The sequence below is a fragment of the Colias eurytheme genome, chromosome 1 (genome assembly GCF_061535395.1).
Source record: "Colias eurytheme isolate Ceu_HAF_F1 chromosome 1, ilColEury1 Martin Lab GWU primary, whole genome shotgun sequence".
Lineage (NCBI taxonomy): Eukaryota > Metazoa > Arthropoda > Insecta > Lepidoptera > Pieridae > Colias > Colias eurytheme.
In genome coordinates this window covers 13,360,916-13,382,162 of record NC_142980.1, presented here as the reverse complement: position 1 = coordinate 13,382,162, position 21,247 = coordinate 13,360,916, and the positions used below count along the sequence as shown (strand labels likewise).

General features: G+C 34.1%; 2 protein-coding genes across 2 annotated transcripts; both read right to left on the bottom strand.

Moving 5' to 3' along the window:
- Positions 1–10,459: 10,459 nt before the first annotated feature.
- LOC149911334 (uncharacterized) lies at positions 10,460–12,973 on the bottom strand. Its single transcript, XM_090120215.1, has one exon. It carries the CDS (start codon positions 12,971–12,973, stop codon positions 10,460–10,462), a length of 2,514 nt encoding a protein of 837 aa, XP_089976341.1.
- On the bottom strand, positions 12,974–15,640 carry LOC149911333 (uncharacterized). The gene is made up of 2 exons (XM_090120119.1): positions 14,677–15,640; positions 12,974–14,373 (listed from the first exon to the last, which is right to left on the bottom strand). The coding sequence occupies exons 1-2, from the start codon at positions 15,638–15,640 to the stop codon at positions 12,974–12,976; spliced, it is 2,364 nt and encodes a 787-aa protein (XP_089976245.1).
- Between the last annotated feature and the right edge of the window lie 5,607 nt (positions 15,641–21,247).

The following is a 21,247-nucleotide window of genomic DNA, read 5'->3' as shown; positions in this document are numbered from 1 at the left end:
TTTTAAGATTTCATTTTACTGGTGAACCATTCTAAACATAAAAAACAATTTCTGAATTGAAGAACTAACGTCGCTACAATTTTGTGTCAATAAACCTTTTTTCTTTTTAAATACCAGAGATGTTACTCTAAAAATCGAGATCTGACATCTAGAATGAAGAATCGAATGCATTGATTACTTGTGAACAAAAATCATCATAAATTTATAAATTCGATTTACAAATGTTTCAAATCCGTATCGATTAATTCACTTTAATCGATGTTTTTAAGCAGGTTACCTCTCTTCGAAGATAAAATTGATAGACGTCAAATGTTGCCTATTAAATTGGCTCGACTATAACTGCAAAAATCCTTATTAAAATAGTTAGTTAAAAGATTTTTTTATTTTGGACTCCTAACTTACGAAATTAAAATCCGAACAATGTGAATTTTTTTAGAAATTATAGTCGACAAAATGATTATTTTCACCAAGATATTTGACTTTATTGGATATAATTTATACATATTGCAATAAAAGAATGTCTTACTTATAAGATAAAATTTAAAAAATCAACTAAGGTACCTCTATTACTTTTCTACAAATTTTTTTAAAGTACTATAAAACACTGCGCGCGACCCGATTAAAATCAGTCGGCAGCGAGCCTTTCCAGAGAGAGGACATGTTGCTCGGCGCTCTCCTGTGGACCTATGCTGTTCATAGTAAAATGATAGCGCAAGCCGCGATCTATCGTAATAGATCGCGGAGTTTTTGACTTGCGTTAAATAGAATATGCGCTCTTAACACGATAGCGACCGAAATACTTTACTAATCGAGTCTTTTTTTTTCTCTTACGCTTGAGTATGCTCAGGAATAGAACCCTTTCATTTTTCAGGGTCTGATTCGATGTGGTTTAATTGTTATTAAATAAACAAAAATAATAATTAATAAATATTTATTAAAAAAAAATTATAAGGCGTGCACTTTTGGATTTTCCAAATTATTTGAAATACTATCCAAGAACGTAGTTGAGTTAGATTAATTAGCAACCGTTAAATATAGGACGAAACGTGTTGGTTGGGAACTGAATTTGAGACCTTAATTTTCATTCTTGCTGTATAACATTAAGAATTCCTCTGGATTTCCATCCGTAAACATATGAATTTGAATAATCCACAAATTGTTAAAGTATCTATTGTTCAGTGTTTTTAAATGAGTCAAAGAACATGCAATTACCTATACCACTATCATTATTCATTTGTCTAAGAATTCATTTAAAATTTTAAAGCTTAGAGTTCAGTTGAAATCATTAAATAATAGTACCTAATATGCTTATTATAAGAGCTGAAATAACATGATTATGTACATATTTCACTAAGCAAATTTATAATTCCGTATTCATATATAAATGAAAAATAGGTCTAGGTACTTGGATCTACAGAAAAATAACCCAACATTAATGTAGATAAACAATATTTGAATTTCAAATATTCTGAGCGTCAATAAGAGCCGTAGGTATCCGAATTATTTTAATATTTTCAGTTGCACGAAACTTAACGTAGCCATTGTCGTTCCCATAGGTAGTAATTTAAATTTCTATTAAATGTCTAGACGTAATACTCACTTATAATACCACAAGAGCTTCAAAATTATCGGGTATTTTCCGATAGGTTCGCTGCAAACGTTCGTTCGCTGCAAACGTTCGTTTGCAGGGAACCTTGTTTGCAGGGAACCTTGTTTGCAGGGAACTTTGTTTGCAGGGAACCTTGTTTGCAGGGAACCTTGTTTGCAGGGAACCTTGTTTGCAGGGAACCTTGTTTGCAGGGAACCTTGTTTGCAGGGAACCTTGGCTTAGAAGAACTTCCATTAAGTCGTCAAGTTTTTCAGGAAAAATCACTCGCGCTTCGCGCTCGTGATTTTTTAACCTGAAAAACTTGACTCCTTCATTTGTTTGCAACGAACCTATCGGAAAATACCCGATAATTTTGAAGCTCGTGTACGTGGTATTCGGGGGATTATTTTTCCGTCCCAAATGTCGGCCAATAATTTCACAATTGAATTCAACCTGTCAGTTTGACGTCAACGACGAAACAAAATCGTTACTTACAAATCAATATTAATCACTTTTAGCACAAAACACATAATTTTACTAAATTATGCATGAAGAAAATGCATTTAACCACTCTATATAGATATCGTCTTCGGAAGCTCCGGGAATATGACAGTTGCCGAACAGTGACGAAGATTTCTATGCGCATTATTACTTTTGGAGTACTGTACATAGCTATCTAACACCGAAAGAATTTTTCAAATCGGACCAGTAGTTCCCGAGATTAGCGCGTTCAAACAAACAAACTCTTCAGCTTTATAATACTATATTATAGAAGTACTTATAGATTGCTTACGAAGTCGTTGATATACAGTTTAGGATATTTAATGTTAATTTTATTATTATTACACCATTTTCGCTTTCATTTTTCTTTATCCTTTTCCAATGAAATTTCCCGCGCAGCGCGAATGTGTTCTTAAAAAAATCACACAGATAATAAATATCCAATTGGCTCTGACATAAGCCATACAGCCAAACTGAAAAAAATATTAATTATTATTCCAAATTAAAAATACAGATTAAATATTGATATATTTTTTTAAAAAGATGTTAAATGTAAATCAAATAAAATGTCATACGACATACGCGTTACGCGTACATATTACGGTAGTCAAAAAGTTTAGACAAAAGATAGCGTTGTTGTTATCAGCATGTGTTGTAGCGCAAGATTTAGATAATGACTTGATAACGTGCCGGCCCGACATTGTATCATCATTTTAATGAAAAATGCATTTCTGTATTTTTCATTTCAGAATTCAATTTGTTACTTTGTTAATCCGGACGGACATTGAAAAAGGGTCTTTATATTTTTAATTAAATAATGTGAACAGTTGCAAAAAATTTATTTACCACGATTTCGACAAAAAGAATACATTTATTGACATAAAAATATATGTTTTTTATTTTTTTAAAAGGCGTTCCATATATTTATCGATTTAAAAACATGGTTGGCTCTATTTGTGATTAAATAACTTTTATAACGTGAAGTAGCTGTTACGATATGACTAAATTATTATAGAATCGTATAATAAGGTCATCTGATGTATATTTTTTTAGTTTACAATTTTAAAATTCATTAATTGAATCTAATCGCTCTTACTTCACTTTATCTCTACACCAATAAGAAATAATAAGCAGCGTTTAATATTAGTTGTATATGATGCATACTTTAGGTCTGTGTTACTAAGGAGGTAATGCGTCTCTTTTCCTCTACAAAACTGCTTTAAAATCCTCGAAATTGATCGAAACATTGTTCTCGACAAAGACGTTTAAAAAGGCATTCATTGTACAAGTACCCACTTGAAATATCACACAAACGCTTCAATTTTGTTTATTTGTTAGATAAGAAAGAAATTTAGTACGTAATCTTTTATAATGTAGGTCATGTCACAATTGGTCTCACTTTTCGGTCATGGCGGTTTCCTTCGAGTAGTGGTAATAAGTTTGTAAATATTATACGCTGTGTACGTTACAAAGGTGTATCGAACTATTTCATTTTCCTTGTTTGTTCCAAGTTTCTTCTCCAAATAGTTTTTGTTTGTTTTGTTCAGAAAAGTAGGAATTTGTCTCACTGATCGTGGGGCCTTGGCTTTGAAGAACTTCCATTAAGGTTATCCGATCACCACGAGCGGTGTTATTTTGCCGTGTGAGATATACATTGCTGCGTTTGTATGGTGTTCTTATGTCTCCATTGAGATTTTTCCTTATGTAGCGATTAATGTAATGAAAAGTGAATAACAATCACTTCTGATTTATTAAGATACAAAAGCATTATTCATTTTCTTTACGCTTCAAAGGTTTTTTGTTAGAACCGACGATCTATATTTGACGTCTGCTGCTCTTTTGTTATGACATGCTTAGCGTTTGTTTCATTATTTTAATGATATACTTATAGCCAGGCTCTATTTGCATTCATAATTATGATTTTCTTTTAATTATAATATTTTCGTATTCTTCCTACTTGTATTTGGAATAATATTATATTTGTTACTTCTTGGTGTTAAAATAAGTAGAGTTCAGAGTCTTGATTATCACTAGGCATAATTATTTTTCTTTTTATTGTATGTCTTTATTTAATTTCTATTGTATCCCAGTTTATTTGACCAGCCCAAACATAGTACGTATTAAGATGTGAGATGTAAGTCGATGTGTGAGTATTTTCTTCTGTTTGAATAAATATATATCTAGCTAAAAGCTTTATGTCTAGTCGATAATCTAAATAATGGGCATTAGGTAAGCGTTTTCCTCAGGCAGAGTTAACAATAGAAATAATCCAATCAAAACCGTATCTAAATTGAATAGCTATTTATACTTAATTAGACACAGTAATTACTGACTGGTTTTAACTGACTTCGTTAAAGGAAATGTTGTTGTCTAATAACGGCTTTTCACTATGAGTAAAATGTAATTTGTTATGTTTTGTGGTAAAAATTGGGGCTTCTATAGGTGCATTAAGCAATAAAGCTTATTGCTTAATGCTTGCTTACCTTGCTTACCTCATGGTAAATAACAGAGTCGTATCTGAAAGGCATGATGCAAACATCGACGATCATTTGTTGGGCCAACGCTGCCCATTGTGAAGAGAACCCTATCAATAAGGATAATCAAATCAAGTAAATGGTAAACACATTATAATGTTTAAACGTTATATATTTGATCCGTATATGCTCATCTTTTATGGAGTTTATGGAGCTCTCTACATTTGTATTTCATGTTCTAGTTTTAATACGATGTCGTAATTTCTTTTTTATTATATCTTTATTTTAGAGAAGTCTATAATAACACACATACAACAATTTTTACGATTGCTGTGTTTTTCTGCTCTCAATTCTTTGACAATTTCCGTGATTAAAGTAATATTGCGACATCTGGCAGGAGCATAAAATAAATGTAATCTTATATAATAAGATCTAGGAACTATAACCCGGGAGTGCTTTCTTTATATGAAACAATTCACCTATGTTACTGTTAATTTTCACAGTTTTCGTTGTAGACCACAGCAAAGGAGACATTATTATTCGATGTTTTAATTATAGATAACTAGTTTTCCGCCCGCGGCTTCGCCCGCCCATCAACGAAAAACCCGCATAGTTCCTGTTCCCGTGGGATTTCCGGGATTGCGTCATTTTCCCGGGATAAAAAGTATTCTATGTCCTTTCTCGGGTATCAAAATATCTCCATACCAAATTTCATGAAAATTGATTCAGTAGTTTAGGCGTGATTGAGTAACAGACAGACAGACAGAGTTACTTTCGCATTTATAATATTAGTATGGATTATATCTATTATTTTATTTCAATTTTGTCAAGTTCAGGCGGTTTATATTCTTTAGGGGACGCGGTTCTACCGAATACCCGCGGCCCCGTCAATAAAGCGGCACGGCGGAACACAGTGGAGTCTAGTCGGTAGGACCCTGCACTCAGCAGGGTGAGTCCGAGACATAACCCAGGGCTCTTCCCCCGAGTGCCCTGGGTATGCCTAAATGCATTCTCCACTATAAAAAAAAAGGTGTGTTGTGAGTAAAATTTCAAGGTCGCGTCATCGCAATAACGTCGTAATAAAGTAAGGCGATTTTGGTATCTTTGAATCTTGCCAAAGAAGTTTCACTTCTGACACGTGTGCTCGGTACACACGCTCTTTTTTCAGTAATTAAATACATGGACACAAGGAAGATGTGATTTCGACGTTTTTTACTATCTCTATTCAATAAAATTTCCTCTATTCTCATTTCTAATTTATTCAACAAATCTAAACTCTAAAGAACCCTTTCATTTCTTCAACCCTAACTACCTGGTGATTAAGTACCTACGGATCCTTTTGTTATCATTGATTAATCAGATAATTAGATTGAATAATAATTACATCGGCGTTTAAGTGGTTGTGCATTTACATGGGTTGAATTTAACCCTAAGATTTAACCCTTTTGAACAAAGTTATTTGTTTTGAAGTTTGAACAATAAACAAGGAAAAAAATAAGAGTTAATATCGAAAAAATATGAGTGATTATGTTGCTATAATAAGGAACATTTTTTGCGTATTTTAACTTTGTATAGACATGTTTTTTTTCTAAATATGATAACTTCTAAAGCATTTTTTAAAGTTTGAAAATATAATAGTCCTTACTATTTATAATTTTGCCTTTGTTCTAAATTCTAAAGTGTAGGAATATAAGTTAATTTGTATTTAAATGCTTCAAAATCTACACCACTATTTAATATTGGCAATACTGAAACAGCACAATATCTGATTATACAATGGATGACATTATCACTTTCCACACTTGAATACATGTTTAAAACACGATAAATGATATTTTCATTTTTCATCGGAAATTCGATTAAAACAATATTGAGAGTATTTAGGAATTCTGAATATTCAGTCAATGGGACATAGAATATTATGTTCAACGTATTCAGTCACACAATAGTTTCTTGGACATTTTGGCGGATTTAAAGTAACTTATACGAGGAAAAAATTATAATATTGTAAGGAATTATTATTGGCTATATGTACTCTATTTAATTTCTTACAAAATGATTGTTATGTTTGCAACTGTAAAAAAGACGATAGATAGTTATCGTTATGTAGGTTTTATATGCCTTACAATTTCGAAATAAATATTAATTTACTAAACTACTCTATGAGGAAGTTTTATTGAGTACGCCAGAGAATTTCCTTAAAATTTTAAGTTACTTATATAATTTCTTTAATGATGACGTTGAAGCATATGCATTCATTCGGGGTATTATATTTGTGCATAATCTTCTTATATATAAAAATGAATCGCAAAATGTGTTGGTATTAAGCGCATAACTCGAGAACGGCTGAACCGATTTCGATAATTCTTTTTTTATTATATTCCTTGAAGTACGAGGATGGTTCTTATGTAGAGAAAACGTAAATATGTACCACGGGCGAAGCCGGGGCGGACCGCTAGTATATACATATAAAAGTTTTATTGCTATTATAAATGTTACCTGAAATATGTGCGATCTATGTTGTCGGCCAAGAAGCTTATATCTAATACACTGGAGATTTCAGTATGAACATTAACTTGTAACAAGAAAATATGACCTTGAATGACGCCTGTATGTTTTTTTATCCCTTTCACACCTAACTAACTACCTAGGTGTGAAAGGGATAAAAAAACATACAGGCGTCATTCAACGTCATATTTTCTTGTTACAAGTTAATGTTCATACTGAAATCTCCAGTGTATTAGATATAAGCTTCTTGTTGTCGGCATATCGACGTCACGTGCGATAGTGAAATCTGTCAGCCAATATATTCGATGCAAATCGTGCGATGCATATATGGCCTTTAAATCCATACTAATATTATAAATGCGAAAGTAACTCTGTCTGTCTGTCTGTTACTCAATCACGCCTAAACTACTGAACCAATTTTCATGAAATTTGGTATGGAGATATTTTGATACCCGAGAAAGGACATAGGCTACTTTTTTGTATCGGGAAAATGACGCAATCCTGGAAATCCCACGGGAACGGGAACTATGCGGATTTTTCTTTGACTGCGCGGGCGAAGCCGCGGGCGGAAACCTAGTTGGATAATATTTTTGCATTATTCTCTAGCGTACATCATATTTGGAATCTTAAACTATAGATATCATTATTTTACTGACAAAACGTTTAAGGCTGCAGTCTAGCAAAATTGCGTTTTCAACAAGTTATTTGACAATTTTTTCCCGGCTAATGAAATGATATACTGAATTTTTTTTTCTTGTTTATCAATTAGTGTTATATACGCAATGCGCGTGAATTTTTTCACATTTATAAAGTTACTTTATGTTACCTTAATCAGGCCTTCAAGATAAGTCTCTTTCCCCCAAAGACATTTCGAGCTAAGTTTGTGCACTCACTACGTTGCAACCGATTACAATTTACACAATCTGATCAGCGCATTATTATCCTTATATAGTCGTTATTAAAAACTGCTGAATACAATTGCCGAAAAACTTATGATTTTCTTAATTAGAACGTTATAAATTCATTAAATTTCCCATTTTTTGCCTTACAAAATCTATTGATAAATACTGCTAAAAGTTATTTTTTCCATTAATTTATTCGAGTTGGTTGAAGACCAATGAGTATTAATCCTTTAAAAAAATTTTTTTTGAATTTTGATAATTCTTTAAATATTAAAAAAATATTTAAAATAATTAGGAAAAATCCTAGCGAATTTCTTTAGTCGCGCTCCTTGGGCCGGAGCGTACTGACGTGTGCTCTACGCTCGATTTTCCTTCATACCGAAGTGAAAGTTGCTCTACTTCATTAAATTTAATATTTTTGTTAATTGATTATTTTTATCTTAGTTTTGTGCAAATATTCGTATTTTTAAACATTTGATTTCGATATGGAATAAACGAAAAAAATACGCGTGTAACTACTAGAAAAAAAATTATCTTCGAACATAAAGTTAATGAAACCAAATAGATTGCAAAGGTGATTGGCAACAATTTCTTTATTTTACGGGGTGTCAGTAAAGGGATGTATATTTCTTTAAAACTAAAGTAAGCTCATAAATTTTCTTATAATATAATTTTTTTGAAGTTCCAAAAATGTTTATTTTTCGTTTGAGAAATCTATACATACGAAATATAATATAAACTTGTATTGAGAACTTGAACTTCCTAAGTTCATCCGGGGAAATCCCCATACGGGGAAAATGATTTGTTTACTCCAAAATTGATCCGAGGTGTTTTAATTTTTTCTTCTAGTCATTTTCAACGTAGCGGCATTTTGTTTGATTATTAATTTTGTAACTTAAATACAGGATGTTGGTTTTATATTCTGATCTTACAGACGCGCTGACAAATTTAGTCCGCCATTTCTAGTTTAGTCTACCAACTCTAAGTACCAATATTAAAACGAATGGATTATCATCACATCATCAAAACTCAGATGTAATGGAAGATCACAATAACATAGAAAATTCAGTGGGTGTTGAGAACTAAACAAACAGAAGTAACAGAGACGCGAAGAATAAAAAAAGAGGACGAAAACGATAATTCGTTGATGCTTTCCCTTTTCGACGTATTGTTAGGGTACATCACCAATCTGCAAAAAACAAAACTGATGATTACCAATTGCTGATTAAAAATGAAAAACAAATAATCGACAACAGTGGTGAAAATTTGCTGATCACAATGAAACATCCTTCAGTGGTAGCAGATTTACTCATTTAAAATGTATCGGTGAACAGCGTAAAGGAGAGGAGGACAGGAAAACATTATGAATGTGGATGGTGGATTGTATACAGGGTGTAATCGATAAGTATGTGCAGGCGATTATGACGTTATTATTGCAGGATTCAAAAAACTTAAAACTGATATCGAAATTACTTTACCTAATGAGCAAAATGACAATAATAACTTTTTAAAAGTATAACGAGAAATATCTAAAAAATTTACTTTATACACTCCCATATCAAAAAGGGAAAATGGGACTAGTAGAAGTTAAATGTCTAATTCCGGCAAAAGACATGAATGCGGAAGATGCGGTTAAAAAAAAAATAATATTTGAAATACAATGCAAAAAATAACACTTTTGTCATAGATAAGAATCATGACTATTTTTTCCAAATTCAGGGACAACTAAACGTTGCAGAAGCAGAAGTCTGCTTATTTGCTGTTTGGACTGGAGTGAATCATTCGTTAAAAATAGAATATATAAAAAAGTATGTAACGTTTAGGCAAAATAAAATGATGGACCATTATCAAGACTTTACATAAATTGCCTACTGTCAGAATTGATTGATTCGAGACTTCAGCATTCGATGTCCATCAAGGACCCATCCTATATCATTCAAGCGATTGAAAAAAAAGAGATAAATCCAATGTTCGAGAAGGTAATCCCTGTGGGACACCTTCACTGCACTCCCGATTCGCGGTATTAAAATGGTACTGTAGGGGTTCGTCTAAATGAAACCAGCCTTGTACTCAGATTGATCTTTATTACCACTAAAAAATGTTGAACTGAAATTAATATTATGTTCTTACAAAAAAATAACTATAGCGAGATTTAAAAACGCTTAAAATAAATTACCGCCACCTATGATTAACTTAACGAACTAATGTAACTTTATACAATCTAATGATCTGTCATGAACATACCGCCCACCAAGGACATTTATTGAGGAAATGTCCTTACAAACAAAATCCGCCCACCTTGAGGGAACATCTTTAAATATAATAATTATACAAACTGAAACTTACATTATATATGAACTTAAATTAATCTCCTTACATTTACCTCGCAAACATTTTATCTACGCAACAATATCACTTTCTATAGCATAACTTAACTTATACAAATACACTTTAAACATCTTCAAAAATACAATATAATACAACAATTATTCTTTCCTTAATAAAATACACAATTTGTTAACAGGTCTTTTAATAATACTTTTTTTAACTAATATACTGACAACTCTAGTAACTTTATCGTGACCTGGATGTTTGTCTATGATTTTACCCATGATCCACCGCATCGGCGGAAGATCATCTTCCTTTATGAGGACAATATCTCCTATATTAGGCTCGCTGATTTTGGACTTCCATTTATACCTTATCATTACATTCGACAAATATTCCTTTGACCAGCGATCCCAAAACGACTGAAACATTCTTTGAATAAGTTGCCATCTACTCAACGAACTCACGTTAGAATCTAAGTAATTATATACATCGGGTATACCTAACAAAGGTCCACCGATTAAAAAATGACCCGGCGTTAGAGGTGCAGGCTCATTAGGGTCTGATGTATCGACTGTGATTGGCCTAGAATTTAAGCAAGCTTCTACCTGAGCAAGAAGAGTACTCATCTCCTCGTAAGTGAGGGTGGTTTCTCCTATGACTCGCTTGAGGTGAAACTTCGTGGATTTCACTCCCGCTTCCCAAAGTCCGCCAAAGTTAGGGCTGTGCGGAGGAATGAAATGCCACTCGGTACTATTCGCTTCTAACTGTTCACCCACCGATGAAAGTGCTGACTGGAGCTCACGGGTTGCTCCCACAAAGGTAGTACCGTTGTCGCTCCAAATCTTGGCACAGTGACCTCGTCTGGAAACGAAACGTCGAAAAGCAGCTAGAAATGCTGGTGTGCTCATGTCACTTACGACCTCTAAGTGAACGGCACGAGTTGCCATACACACGAATAAACATATGTAGCCCTTGTATGAGTGGTGTCCTCGGCCTTTGGTTGTCCTTATGTTTATTGGACCAGCATAATCCACACCGCTATGCAAAAATGGTCTAGCTGGTGTACAACGAACTGTTGGAAGTGAACCCATTAATGGAGACTGAGTGCTAGCTCTTAATCGAATACACTTAACGCAACTCCTAACGTGTTGTTTAACTAAAGTTCTAACCCCTATAATCCAATAGGCTGTTCTCAAATAATTAATCATCAATTGAGGCCCTCCGTGCAACGTCTTCATGTGAGCGTTTGCTATAATTAGGTGAGTTAAATGACTACTTTTAGGTAAAATAATTGGATGTTTGGTTTCATTACTTAGTTGTGACATTTCAATTCTGCCACGTATTCTGATTATACCCTTATCGTCAAGGTAAGGACATAGTGCTTTTAATGTATTCTTATTTAGTATATCACCCTTGTTCTTTAACTGTAAATATTCTTCTTTAAATATATCCCTTTGAGTAATCTTTATGCAACATTCTAATGCCTCCTCCAATTCAAAACTTTGTAAATATTTCTCTTTATTTGATCTTCTGCGATATCCCCTTAAAAATCTTCGACAATAGGCAATAACCCGTATTAATCTCTGTAAAGATGAAAATCGTTCTAACATTGTAATATCTCTTTCTTCTTTTACAGCAACAGTAAATGTCTTGACACTTTGTTCTAAATCTGTGCTCATTTCCTTTGGCCTATTGTACTCAATACATTTCTGCTTGAGAAACGACGGTCCTGAAAACCATATCTGATTATCCATAAGCAAATTTGGTAATACGCCTCTTGAGGCACAATCTGCTGGATTGTCCTTAGATAAAACATGATACCATTGAGTGGGTTTCATGATGGTTAAAATCTCTGATGTCCTATTTGCTATGAACGGTTTCCATCTGCTTGGATGGCTATTCAACCATGCCAATACAACTGTGGAATCAGTCCAAGCCGTTATATTGTTCTTAGAAATGTTAAGTACATCTGCTGCTTCTGCAAGCAACCTAGATACCAGAAGCGCACCGCACAATTCCAAACGAGGAATGCTAATCTGTTTGACGGGTGCTACTCGCGTTCTGGCAACCAGCAACGAAACCGTTACTCCACCTTCGGCATCGATTATGCGAAGGTAGATTACCGCCGCATAAGCACTTTTAGATGCATCGCTGAAACCATGAAGCTCCAGTTGATCGTTCAACCTTGTTCCCAGCCATCGAGGAATCCGAATTCTGGTAAGTTGGGACAACTGACTACGGTAAGCATTCCATTCCTCCATCATTTCTGCATTCACCTTATCGTCCCATCCTACTCCTGCTACCCACAACTTTTGTATAAAAACCTTGGCAATGACCACACTAGGAGCTAACCAGCCTAGTGGATCGAACAAACGAGCTATTTCCGAAATAATTGACCTTTTAGTTTCAGGTGCAGTCGTCGACATCGAGATATTCACCGAGTACTGGAAGTTATCTTCGCTGCGGTTCCAGGTAAGTCCTAAGATTTTTATTGTACTATCAAGCTTAATATTAAAATTTTCCTTTTCTTCATTATTTATGATTCCCGTATGTAGTGTTTGTTCTATATTTTCATTCCCTTCAATTGACCTGATCCTTTCCAATATTTCCTTATTATTACTATTCCATTTTTGTAACACGAATCCACCCTTTCCTAATAATTCTTTCATTTACTTGTAAATTCTAATTCCTTCTTCAACACTTTCTGACCCTGTCATTAAATCATCCATATAAAAACAATTTAGAATTTTATCTGAGGCGACGGGGTAGTTTGCTCCCTCGTCATAAGCAACTTGATGTAGTGTTCTAACTGCTTGATATGGTGCAGATGCTGTTCCAAAGGTAACCGTTATAAGTTCATAATCTTCAATATTCTTATCAGGACTCTCGCGCCAAAGGATCCGCTGAAACATCGCATCATCTTCTGATATAAGGACTTGACGGTACATCTTAATAATGTCCGCGACTAATCCAATAGGATGTAATCTCCATCTTAAAATTGTGTGTTTGAGGTCTGCTTGTAACGTGGGTCCGATCATTAACGTATCATTCAAAGATATTCCATTGCTATTTTTTTCAGATGCGTTGAAAACCACACGTACCTTGGTTGTACTTTTGTCGTTTCTTATGACCGCGTGGTGAGGTAAGTATACTGCTTCATTCTTTTTATTATCGTTGTCCTTAACCTGCCTCATGTGTCCTAACCGTAAGTATTCATTAATAACTTCTGTGTATTTTTCTTTCAAATCCTTGTCCTTTTCTAATCTTCTTTCTAATGCTTTAAATCTTTTTTCAGCTATTGCACGTGAGTTACCAGCCGTACAAGGAGGATCCTCGTCACGAAACGGTAACTTAACTATATATCTACCACTAGCATCTCTTGTAGTGGTTTTTGTATAGAACTCTTCACACTTTGTTTCTTCCGGTGAGTATAACTTTTTTGTACTATATTTTTCTTCTATTTCCCAAAACTTTTTCAAAATTTCATCATCTTCATTTTGAATATGTAAATGCATTGCTCTAATATTATTTGATCTATTATTTTCAGATTCGATAGCTCCCGATAGTACCCAGCCGAAGGTAGTGTTCTGGGCCACTAGAGCCCCCGAAGAATTTTTCAGTATACCTTCCAGGATGATACTACCGTATACGTCAGCACCCAATAGAACATCTATTTTATTGGGAGTGTTGAACTCAGGATCTGCCAGTTTACTATCGCTTAAACTTAACCAGTCGAAGGAACTTGTACTAAGATCCTTCTCTGGTAAGTAGGCAGTAATATTTTTTAATACATATGCATTCAACCTTAGGCTAAATTCAGAATTTAACCGGGATTGAATCGTTAAATGTACCATGTATTTTATCATGGTTGAACTATGACCTAGACCTGAAACAGAGCCCTTAATTGGGATCTTCTTCAGTCTCAAAAGTTGAACTGTGGCCTCTGTAATGAAACAAGCCTGTGACCCTTGGTCAAGTAACGCACGTACCGTTAGGTAGTGACCCATTTTGGACTCGGCTTTTATTAGCGCTGTGGCTAATAAAACCTGTCTTGGTTTAGAAACCTCGCCTGAAGAAAAACATGAAACTATTGGATCAGTACTAATAGGCGCATTAGTACTTCCATGATCATGCTTCTTCAAGGTGGGTTGACCTTTATGCTCAGCCTCTCCTGAAGGATGAAGCAAAGAATGATGCCGCTTTTGACAGAGTCTACATGAAGTAGGCTTCTTACATTCTTAGACTATGTGATTACTACCCAGACAATTAAAACAGATTTTATTTTTAGCTACAAAATCGCGTCTGTTTTCCAAAGTTTGTTTAGCAAACTTTTTACAAAAACAGAGCTTATGCGATTCTGTGCAAAACTCACAACTTAAATTTGGAGTCGACGCGATCAACGCTCGTGGTTTATGCGCCGCTGTACTATTCGACTGATACCCAGGTGACCTTTTTGGTTCTACACACTCTAACGCACGAAAACGGTTCTCAATAAACGACTTAAATTGTTCAAAAGATGGCAATTCATTTTTAGAATTATTACTAGATATATTTAATTCCCATTGCTTTCGCGTTTCTGTATCTAATTTAAATGTAACAATATGTATAATAATAACATCCCAGGTGCTTACATCTATGTCTAAATTTTTGAGAGCATTTAAACAATCACAAGTAGTGTCTAGTAATTCTTTTAATAATGCAGCCGATTCCACATTCATACGTTTTTGACTAAACAGTCTCTGCAGGATGCAATTGCACAGATACTTCCTGTTACTATATCTTTGCAGCAACAGCTGCCAACATGGCTCATAATTTGCATCGGTGATGGGCGTTTGCCTAATCAACTGCTCCGCTTCACCAGTCAAGTGACCCTTTAAGTAGTGGAGTTTTTGGACATTGTCCAATGATTTATTTTTGTGAACTAACGATTGGAATAAGTCTGAAAAGGTTGTCCACTCCGAATACTTACCCGAGAAGACTGGTATACTAATTTTGGGCAACTTGACTGGTGGATCGGAGGAGTTCGGTCTATGATTATCCTGATAGTTTTCCCTAAAGCCACCCAATGCTGCCCTCAATAAAGTTTTATATGTAATATAAACGTCTTCGGTGTTATCGTAAATATCTCTTATTTTTTGTTCGATGGTGTCAAAATCAAAATTTTCGAATAATTTCGTGTTAATGTCGGAAAACTTCCCCCAATCCTTTTCCAAGAGCTCCAATCTCGCTTCGACGTATTCTCGAGTTACTCTCTCCTTGGGACTTTTTTTAAAATTGACTAAGCTTTTCCCTATTACATTTTGCAAACTTTTTAAGGTATTTATGGAACCTTCCATGGCTGCTTTACGCCACCTTATGCTTACCACTGATGCTTCAATTTGTCCTTGCTGCTCCACGCCGCCTGGCTGCTTCAAGTTGTCCTTGCTGCTCCACGCCGCCCTGGCTGCTCCAAGTTATCCTTGCTGCTCCACGCCGCCTGGCTGCTCCACGCCGCCCTGGCTGCTCCAAGTTGTTCTTGCTGCTTCACGCCGCCTTGCTGCTCCACGCCGCCCTGGCTGCTCCAAGTTGTTCTTGCTGCTTCACGCCGCCTGGCTGCTCCACGCCGCCCTGGCTGCTCCACGCCGCCCTGGCTGCTCCACGCTGCCCCGGCTGCCCTTGACTGGTCTTCTCCGCCTGGTGTTCTTGCTGTCTTCTTTTGCACTCGCGCGTACTTTCGACAGCGATCCACTGCCCCTTTCTAGTACGATTGACCGTATGATCCGGTTCGATTGGACCAATGTTCGAGAAGGTAATCCCTGTGGGACACCTTCACTGCACTCCCGATTCGCGGTATTAAAATGGTACTGTAGGGGTTCGTCTAAATGAAACCAGCCTTGTACTCAGATTGATCTTTATTACCACTAAAAAATGTTGAACTGAAATTAATATTATGTTCTTACAAAAAAATAACTATAGCGAGATTTAAAAACGCTTAAAATAAATTACCGCCACCTATGATTAACTTAACGAACTAATGTAACTTTATACAATCTAATGATCTGTCATGAACACAGTGCAACCGATAAAGCATCAGAATGCTAGCAAAAGATTTATTAGGTTTATCAATATAAATCTATATATTATACATTATATAATAAATCTGTAGAAGACGCGAAGACTGACATCCGCGCGGACGGAGTCGCGGGCGGAAGCTAGTCAGAAATAAATATCTTTTGTTTTCATTTGCGTATTTTTCTATTTAATAATTTTTTAACACAAACATTACATTTTTTTTATTATATGTATACAAAATTTGTTTATCCGTTTTATTAGTTAAACTGAACAACTTTCACTAAGAAACTTAGGTCGAAAAAAAAGTATAGAGTTATGCATTTTGTATGGAAAGCTTATTTTTTTTATATTTCGTCCAAATTTCTTTGTAAAAGTTGATCAGTTATATAAACATGAAGTTGAAGATATCAATAGAAAGTATTCGCAAATTTTGTGTACTGATAAAAAAAAAATCACCCGGTGTAATTTTCACGAAAATTGTTTCAAATTGTCATTTTTGGTACTTATTACGAATATTAAATTATGCATACGAATGATTTAATTTTTAAAAATTAAGTGGAGCAACTTTCCCTTAGTACATTTGTATTATTTACATATAGGATGACAGGATGCATTTGTTTGCACTACTAGACCAAGCCCTTAAGAAAATTTACTCTAATTAATATCTCTTTTATTTTATAACTTATAAGTGTTTATAATAATGGTTATTTTCCTATTATTAGTAGGTATACTTAATAATGAATGGTACGAAACTGGTACTTGGTTACTCTTTGGTTAGATAAACCCTTAGAAATAAATATTCGACACCAACTAAGCAAAGTTCAGAAACTTTCAACTCGTTATAGGTTTAGATATCATGAAACACGGAATAAAAAAAGCAAATTAACAATCTTACATACTTGAATACATAATACCATTAAACTGTAGTCTGTACAACAGGAAATCGTCTCCATAATAATATAACTGTTCAATTCATGGTCTAGACCAAGGTTAAACAATTACTGAGATAGTTATACTTAGTTTAGAATATCCGTAATAAATGCGAAACAATAATAATAAAGTAAAAATATCTCATTATTACCTACTAATTAGGTTATTTAGAGAATGCCATATTAAGTAGTTATAGATAACTGTTGAATCCATACTAATATTATAAATGCGAAAGTAACTCTGTCTGTCTGTCTGTTACTCAATCACGCCTAAACTACTGAACCAATTTTCATGAAATTTGGTATGGAGATATTTTGATACCCGAGAAAGGACATAGGCTACTTTTTATCCCGGGAAAATGACGCAATCCCGGAAATTCCACGGGAACGGGAACTATGCGGGTTTTTCTTTGACTGCGCGGGCGAAGCCGCGGGCGGAAAACTAGTATATGTATATATGTATATTCAAGCGTCCGTCCCGGATTGGCGTGAAGGACGCGAGTTCGAATCCCGCCTGGTGATCGATTTTTTCTATTGTTTATAAATTTATAGTTCTTAGTTGGTTCTAACTACATATACTAATAATAAGTGTTGATATGTGCTATTATTATTAAACGTTATTTGTAAATCTTATAAATGAATATAATTATATTTTCGTAAGAGAAACAGGATACAGACAGGGCCGTATTTCCATTCTAGGTATTTAATTAAATAAAATACACTTATTATTATGTACATTAATTTTAATACTATATAATATACCTAATATGTGAAAAAGATATTTTTATAATCACATCATACATTTTATTTTTTTAAACGGATTCGGTTCACACTTCACAGACTATGTAAAAATTCCCTGGGATTACCTCGTTGTCAAAATAAAATAAAGTTAATATACTTGTATGGTACAAAACATTCATCCTCTTGGAGGTAGAATTTATTAAAATCCTTCAAGGTGGCTATCTACATGCCAAATTTCAACCCGATCGGTCCAGTAGTTCAGGCTGCGTGTTGATAGTTCAGTCAGTCAATCATCTTCGTGTTTTTATATATTGTTTTATTAATAGGAAAGTGGTAGGTACAAAATGAATATACATTACCATCAGAACTAAAAGATAAAATAAATAGGTAAACTCAAACTCAAACATTTATTTATTCAATTAGACTTCTTCTAGAAGCACTTTTGAAACGTCATTACACATTTTTAACATTTACCACCGATTCGGAAAGCAGTATCTACGGAGAAGAACCGGCAAGAAACTCCATAGTTGCTCTTTTTAATCATGTCAGTTTTACAATTTAATTTTACAAAATACATATTATGTAACATCTTAAATTATCGTAATATGCCAAAGAATTAAAGCTTTTATTATATGTTTCATTCAAATGTATAACGTAACTATATCTAACTTATACAATGAGGATGCACTCTGGTCTGCAAAGTTCGGTACTTGGTCAAAACTGACAAATCCAATTAGGCATGTCACCGTTGGTTTAGTTTCAGAACTAATTATATCCACACTAGCCTACAATCTGGCTGTATGTGAAGTTTCGCTGATTGTGTTCCAGTTCATTGTAATTGATAAATCTTTGTTTGTTACATGCTGTAAAAAGTCGGAGGTTCGAATAAATTTTTAATTTATTTGTTAACTGTTTTTAATAGTTGTAAGCTTGGTTGTAAGTAAAATAGCACACATAGATATTGTAGATAAAATGTCATCACCACCACAATGATAACGTTGGCATCAGTTGGCATAGTGAAAAAAAGGTATGACGACATCTTACATCTTAAACTTAGGAGAAGATCTGAATTTCAGAGAGAAATCAGACATATTATGCTTTAAATTTTTTCGCAGGAATTCTTACTACAAGATTCGAATTATTCAATATTAATGAATGCTGTGACCTTAGTATATAGTTAATACCGTAGAAAATTGTTGTGTGTTGTGTGTTCAAGTACTATGACTTATCTTTATTGATATTGTACACCGGTCAAGATTTATTTTTATATAACAAAAATTGAGTGCTGCCTTATCTAAACAAACGAATTTAAACGCAATTACATTGAGGAACTAAGCCACCAGGCGATTTATTTCATTGTCGCCGTGTAAAAGCCCAACAAAAAGCTGACAAAAACCGTAAAACATTTCCTCTGAAACAGGTTAATTAAAACGTCATAAAAATATAACATTTAAATTGTCAACCTTTCGTGAAATTCACTCTGGATATTATGAGTTTTAAATCCCAAGATAATTAAATGGCGCTAAAAAGGCGTCCGACGCAAGCTTGTAAGTTGTAACGTACTTTAGAAGTTTTCTTTGCTCTGCGAAAGAGACCCTTCTAGGCGTGACGACGGTTTGTATTTTAAATTGTTTTTTCTCTGAAACGCAATGCTGATTTATTTATTTTTACCCTGAATTTTAGTGACAGTTGCTCGGTAGGTTACGTATTAAGTAGGTGCAGTTATGCTGTACCTTCATCATCATTTATTATTTATGTATTTGAATATAGACATCATGAGACATTAGTAATCAGTATAGCCTTTTAAATTTCTATCCATTATAACGTAATAAGCAGTTTTGCACACGGTTTTAATAAGTATGATTAAGGGTAAGTAGCTAGAAATAAAAATGTGCAATGTTACAAGCATTTGAATGAATGAAAACGCTTTATTGTACACCATTACAAACAGGAAAAAGACATACATACATATACAGAAGAGAGACATGCACAAATGGCGGCTTTATGGCTTTAGTAGCCATCTCTTCCAGGCAACCAAACACAAGATAAAAACATAAAATTATGGCAGAGGGTGGTGGTAAAGCTGTATTATATGCCATATTATTTCCATAAATTTTACGATTAAGTTTTTACTGAATGATGGAAACATGGAAGATGGATTTTAATAAACAGAAATATTCTCAGTGTAACACTTTTCAAATTAAAATAAATAATAATACTTAGTTTAAAAAAACTAAAAAACTCGCTTTTTATAGAAACCGAACTAAAAAATGGAATAATTTTATCAAATTAGTGTATTGTCATCGGTCCTCAATAAATCTACAAAGTTTGAACGAAATCTGGCCGTTTAAAGTGGGTCAAAATCGTGCCCAAAGAAGTCGGTTACAAACAAACAAACATACAGGTGAAGCTAATATAAAGCGTGTAAAAAGTGGAAAACATTAAAGCTTATCATGAACGACATTAAATGACGACAAATAGAAAACATAAGTGATACACTAACACAAGGATGAAGATCTTACCATCTCTCATAAGGATCTAACTAGGTCACCTTAACTCCTACATAACATAACCAAAATATTATTAAGCATATCAACAAAATATTAGTATACATAATTGCTTTCTGTTTATTTTGAGCCGTTCACGGGACTAACACAAACAATATTTACATACTTAAACCAAACAATTGCGTAGAAATTGGCAACGAGATTCTGAGCCTTTTTCAGTTACAAAGGGACCTTATTACAGGCTCCTTTGCTGTCTGTTACAGACCTATTATTTGAACCTTTTTATTATTTGACTGACCTTGTAGTGGCCCTGCCTTCCAAGCCAGAGGTCGTGGGTTCGATTCCCACCCGGGGCAAATATTTGTGTGATGAACATAGATGTTTGCTCTGTGTCTGGGTGTTACATAATATCTATATAAGTATTTATTTAAAATTATATATGTATGTTTATCAGCCATCTGGTTTCCATAACACAAGCGAAAGCTTAGTATGGGATCAGATCGTGCCGTGTGTGAAAATTGTCCTGAAATATTATTTATTATTTATTATTTATTTATTATTATGTAGACATTTTAAATTTCTATGAAGAGTTGTGGCTGAAGGAACACTTGTTAATAGAAGGTTTTCGAATCTTGCTAATAATAACAGATAAGTAATTAATTATCTTCCTACTTTAACTTTTTTGCTTTGAGCTTAAATATGGAATAAGAATAAG

Coding starts and splice junctions, on each gene's coding strand:
- LOC149911334 (XM_090120215.1), bottom strand. CDS start 12,973: ATGAAAGAATTATTAGGAAAGGGTGGATTCGTGTTACAAAAATGGAAT.
- LOC149911333 (XM_090120119.1), bottom strand. CDS start 15,640: ATGGAAGGTTCCATAAATACCTTAAAAAGTTTGCAAAATGTAATAGGG. Junction 14,374..14,676: donor GTCGACTCCAAATTTAAGTT/GTGAGTTTTGCA, acceptor GTTTTTCTTCAG/GCGAGGTTTCTAAACCAAGA.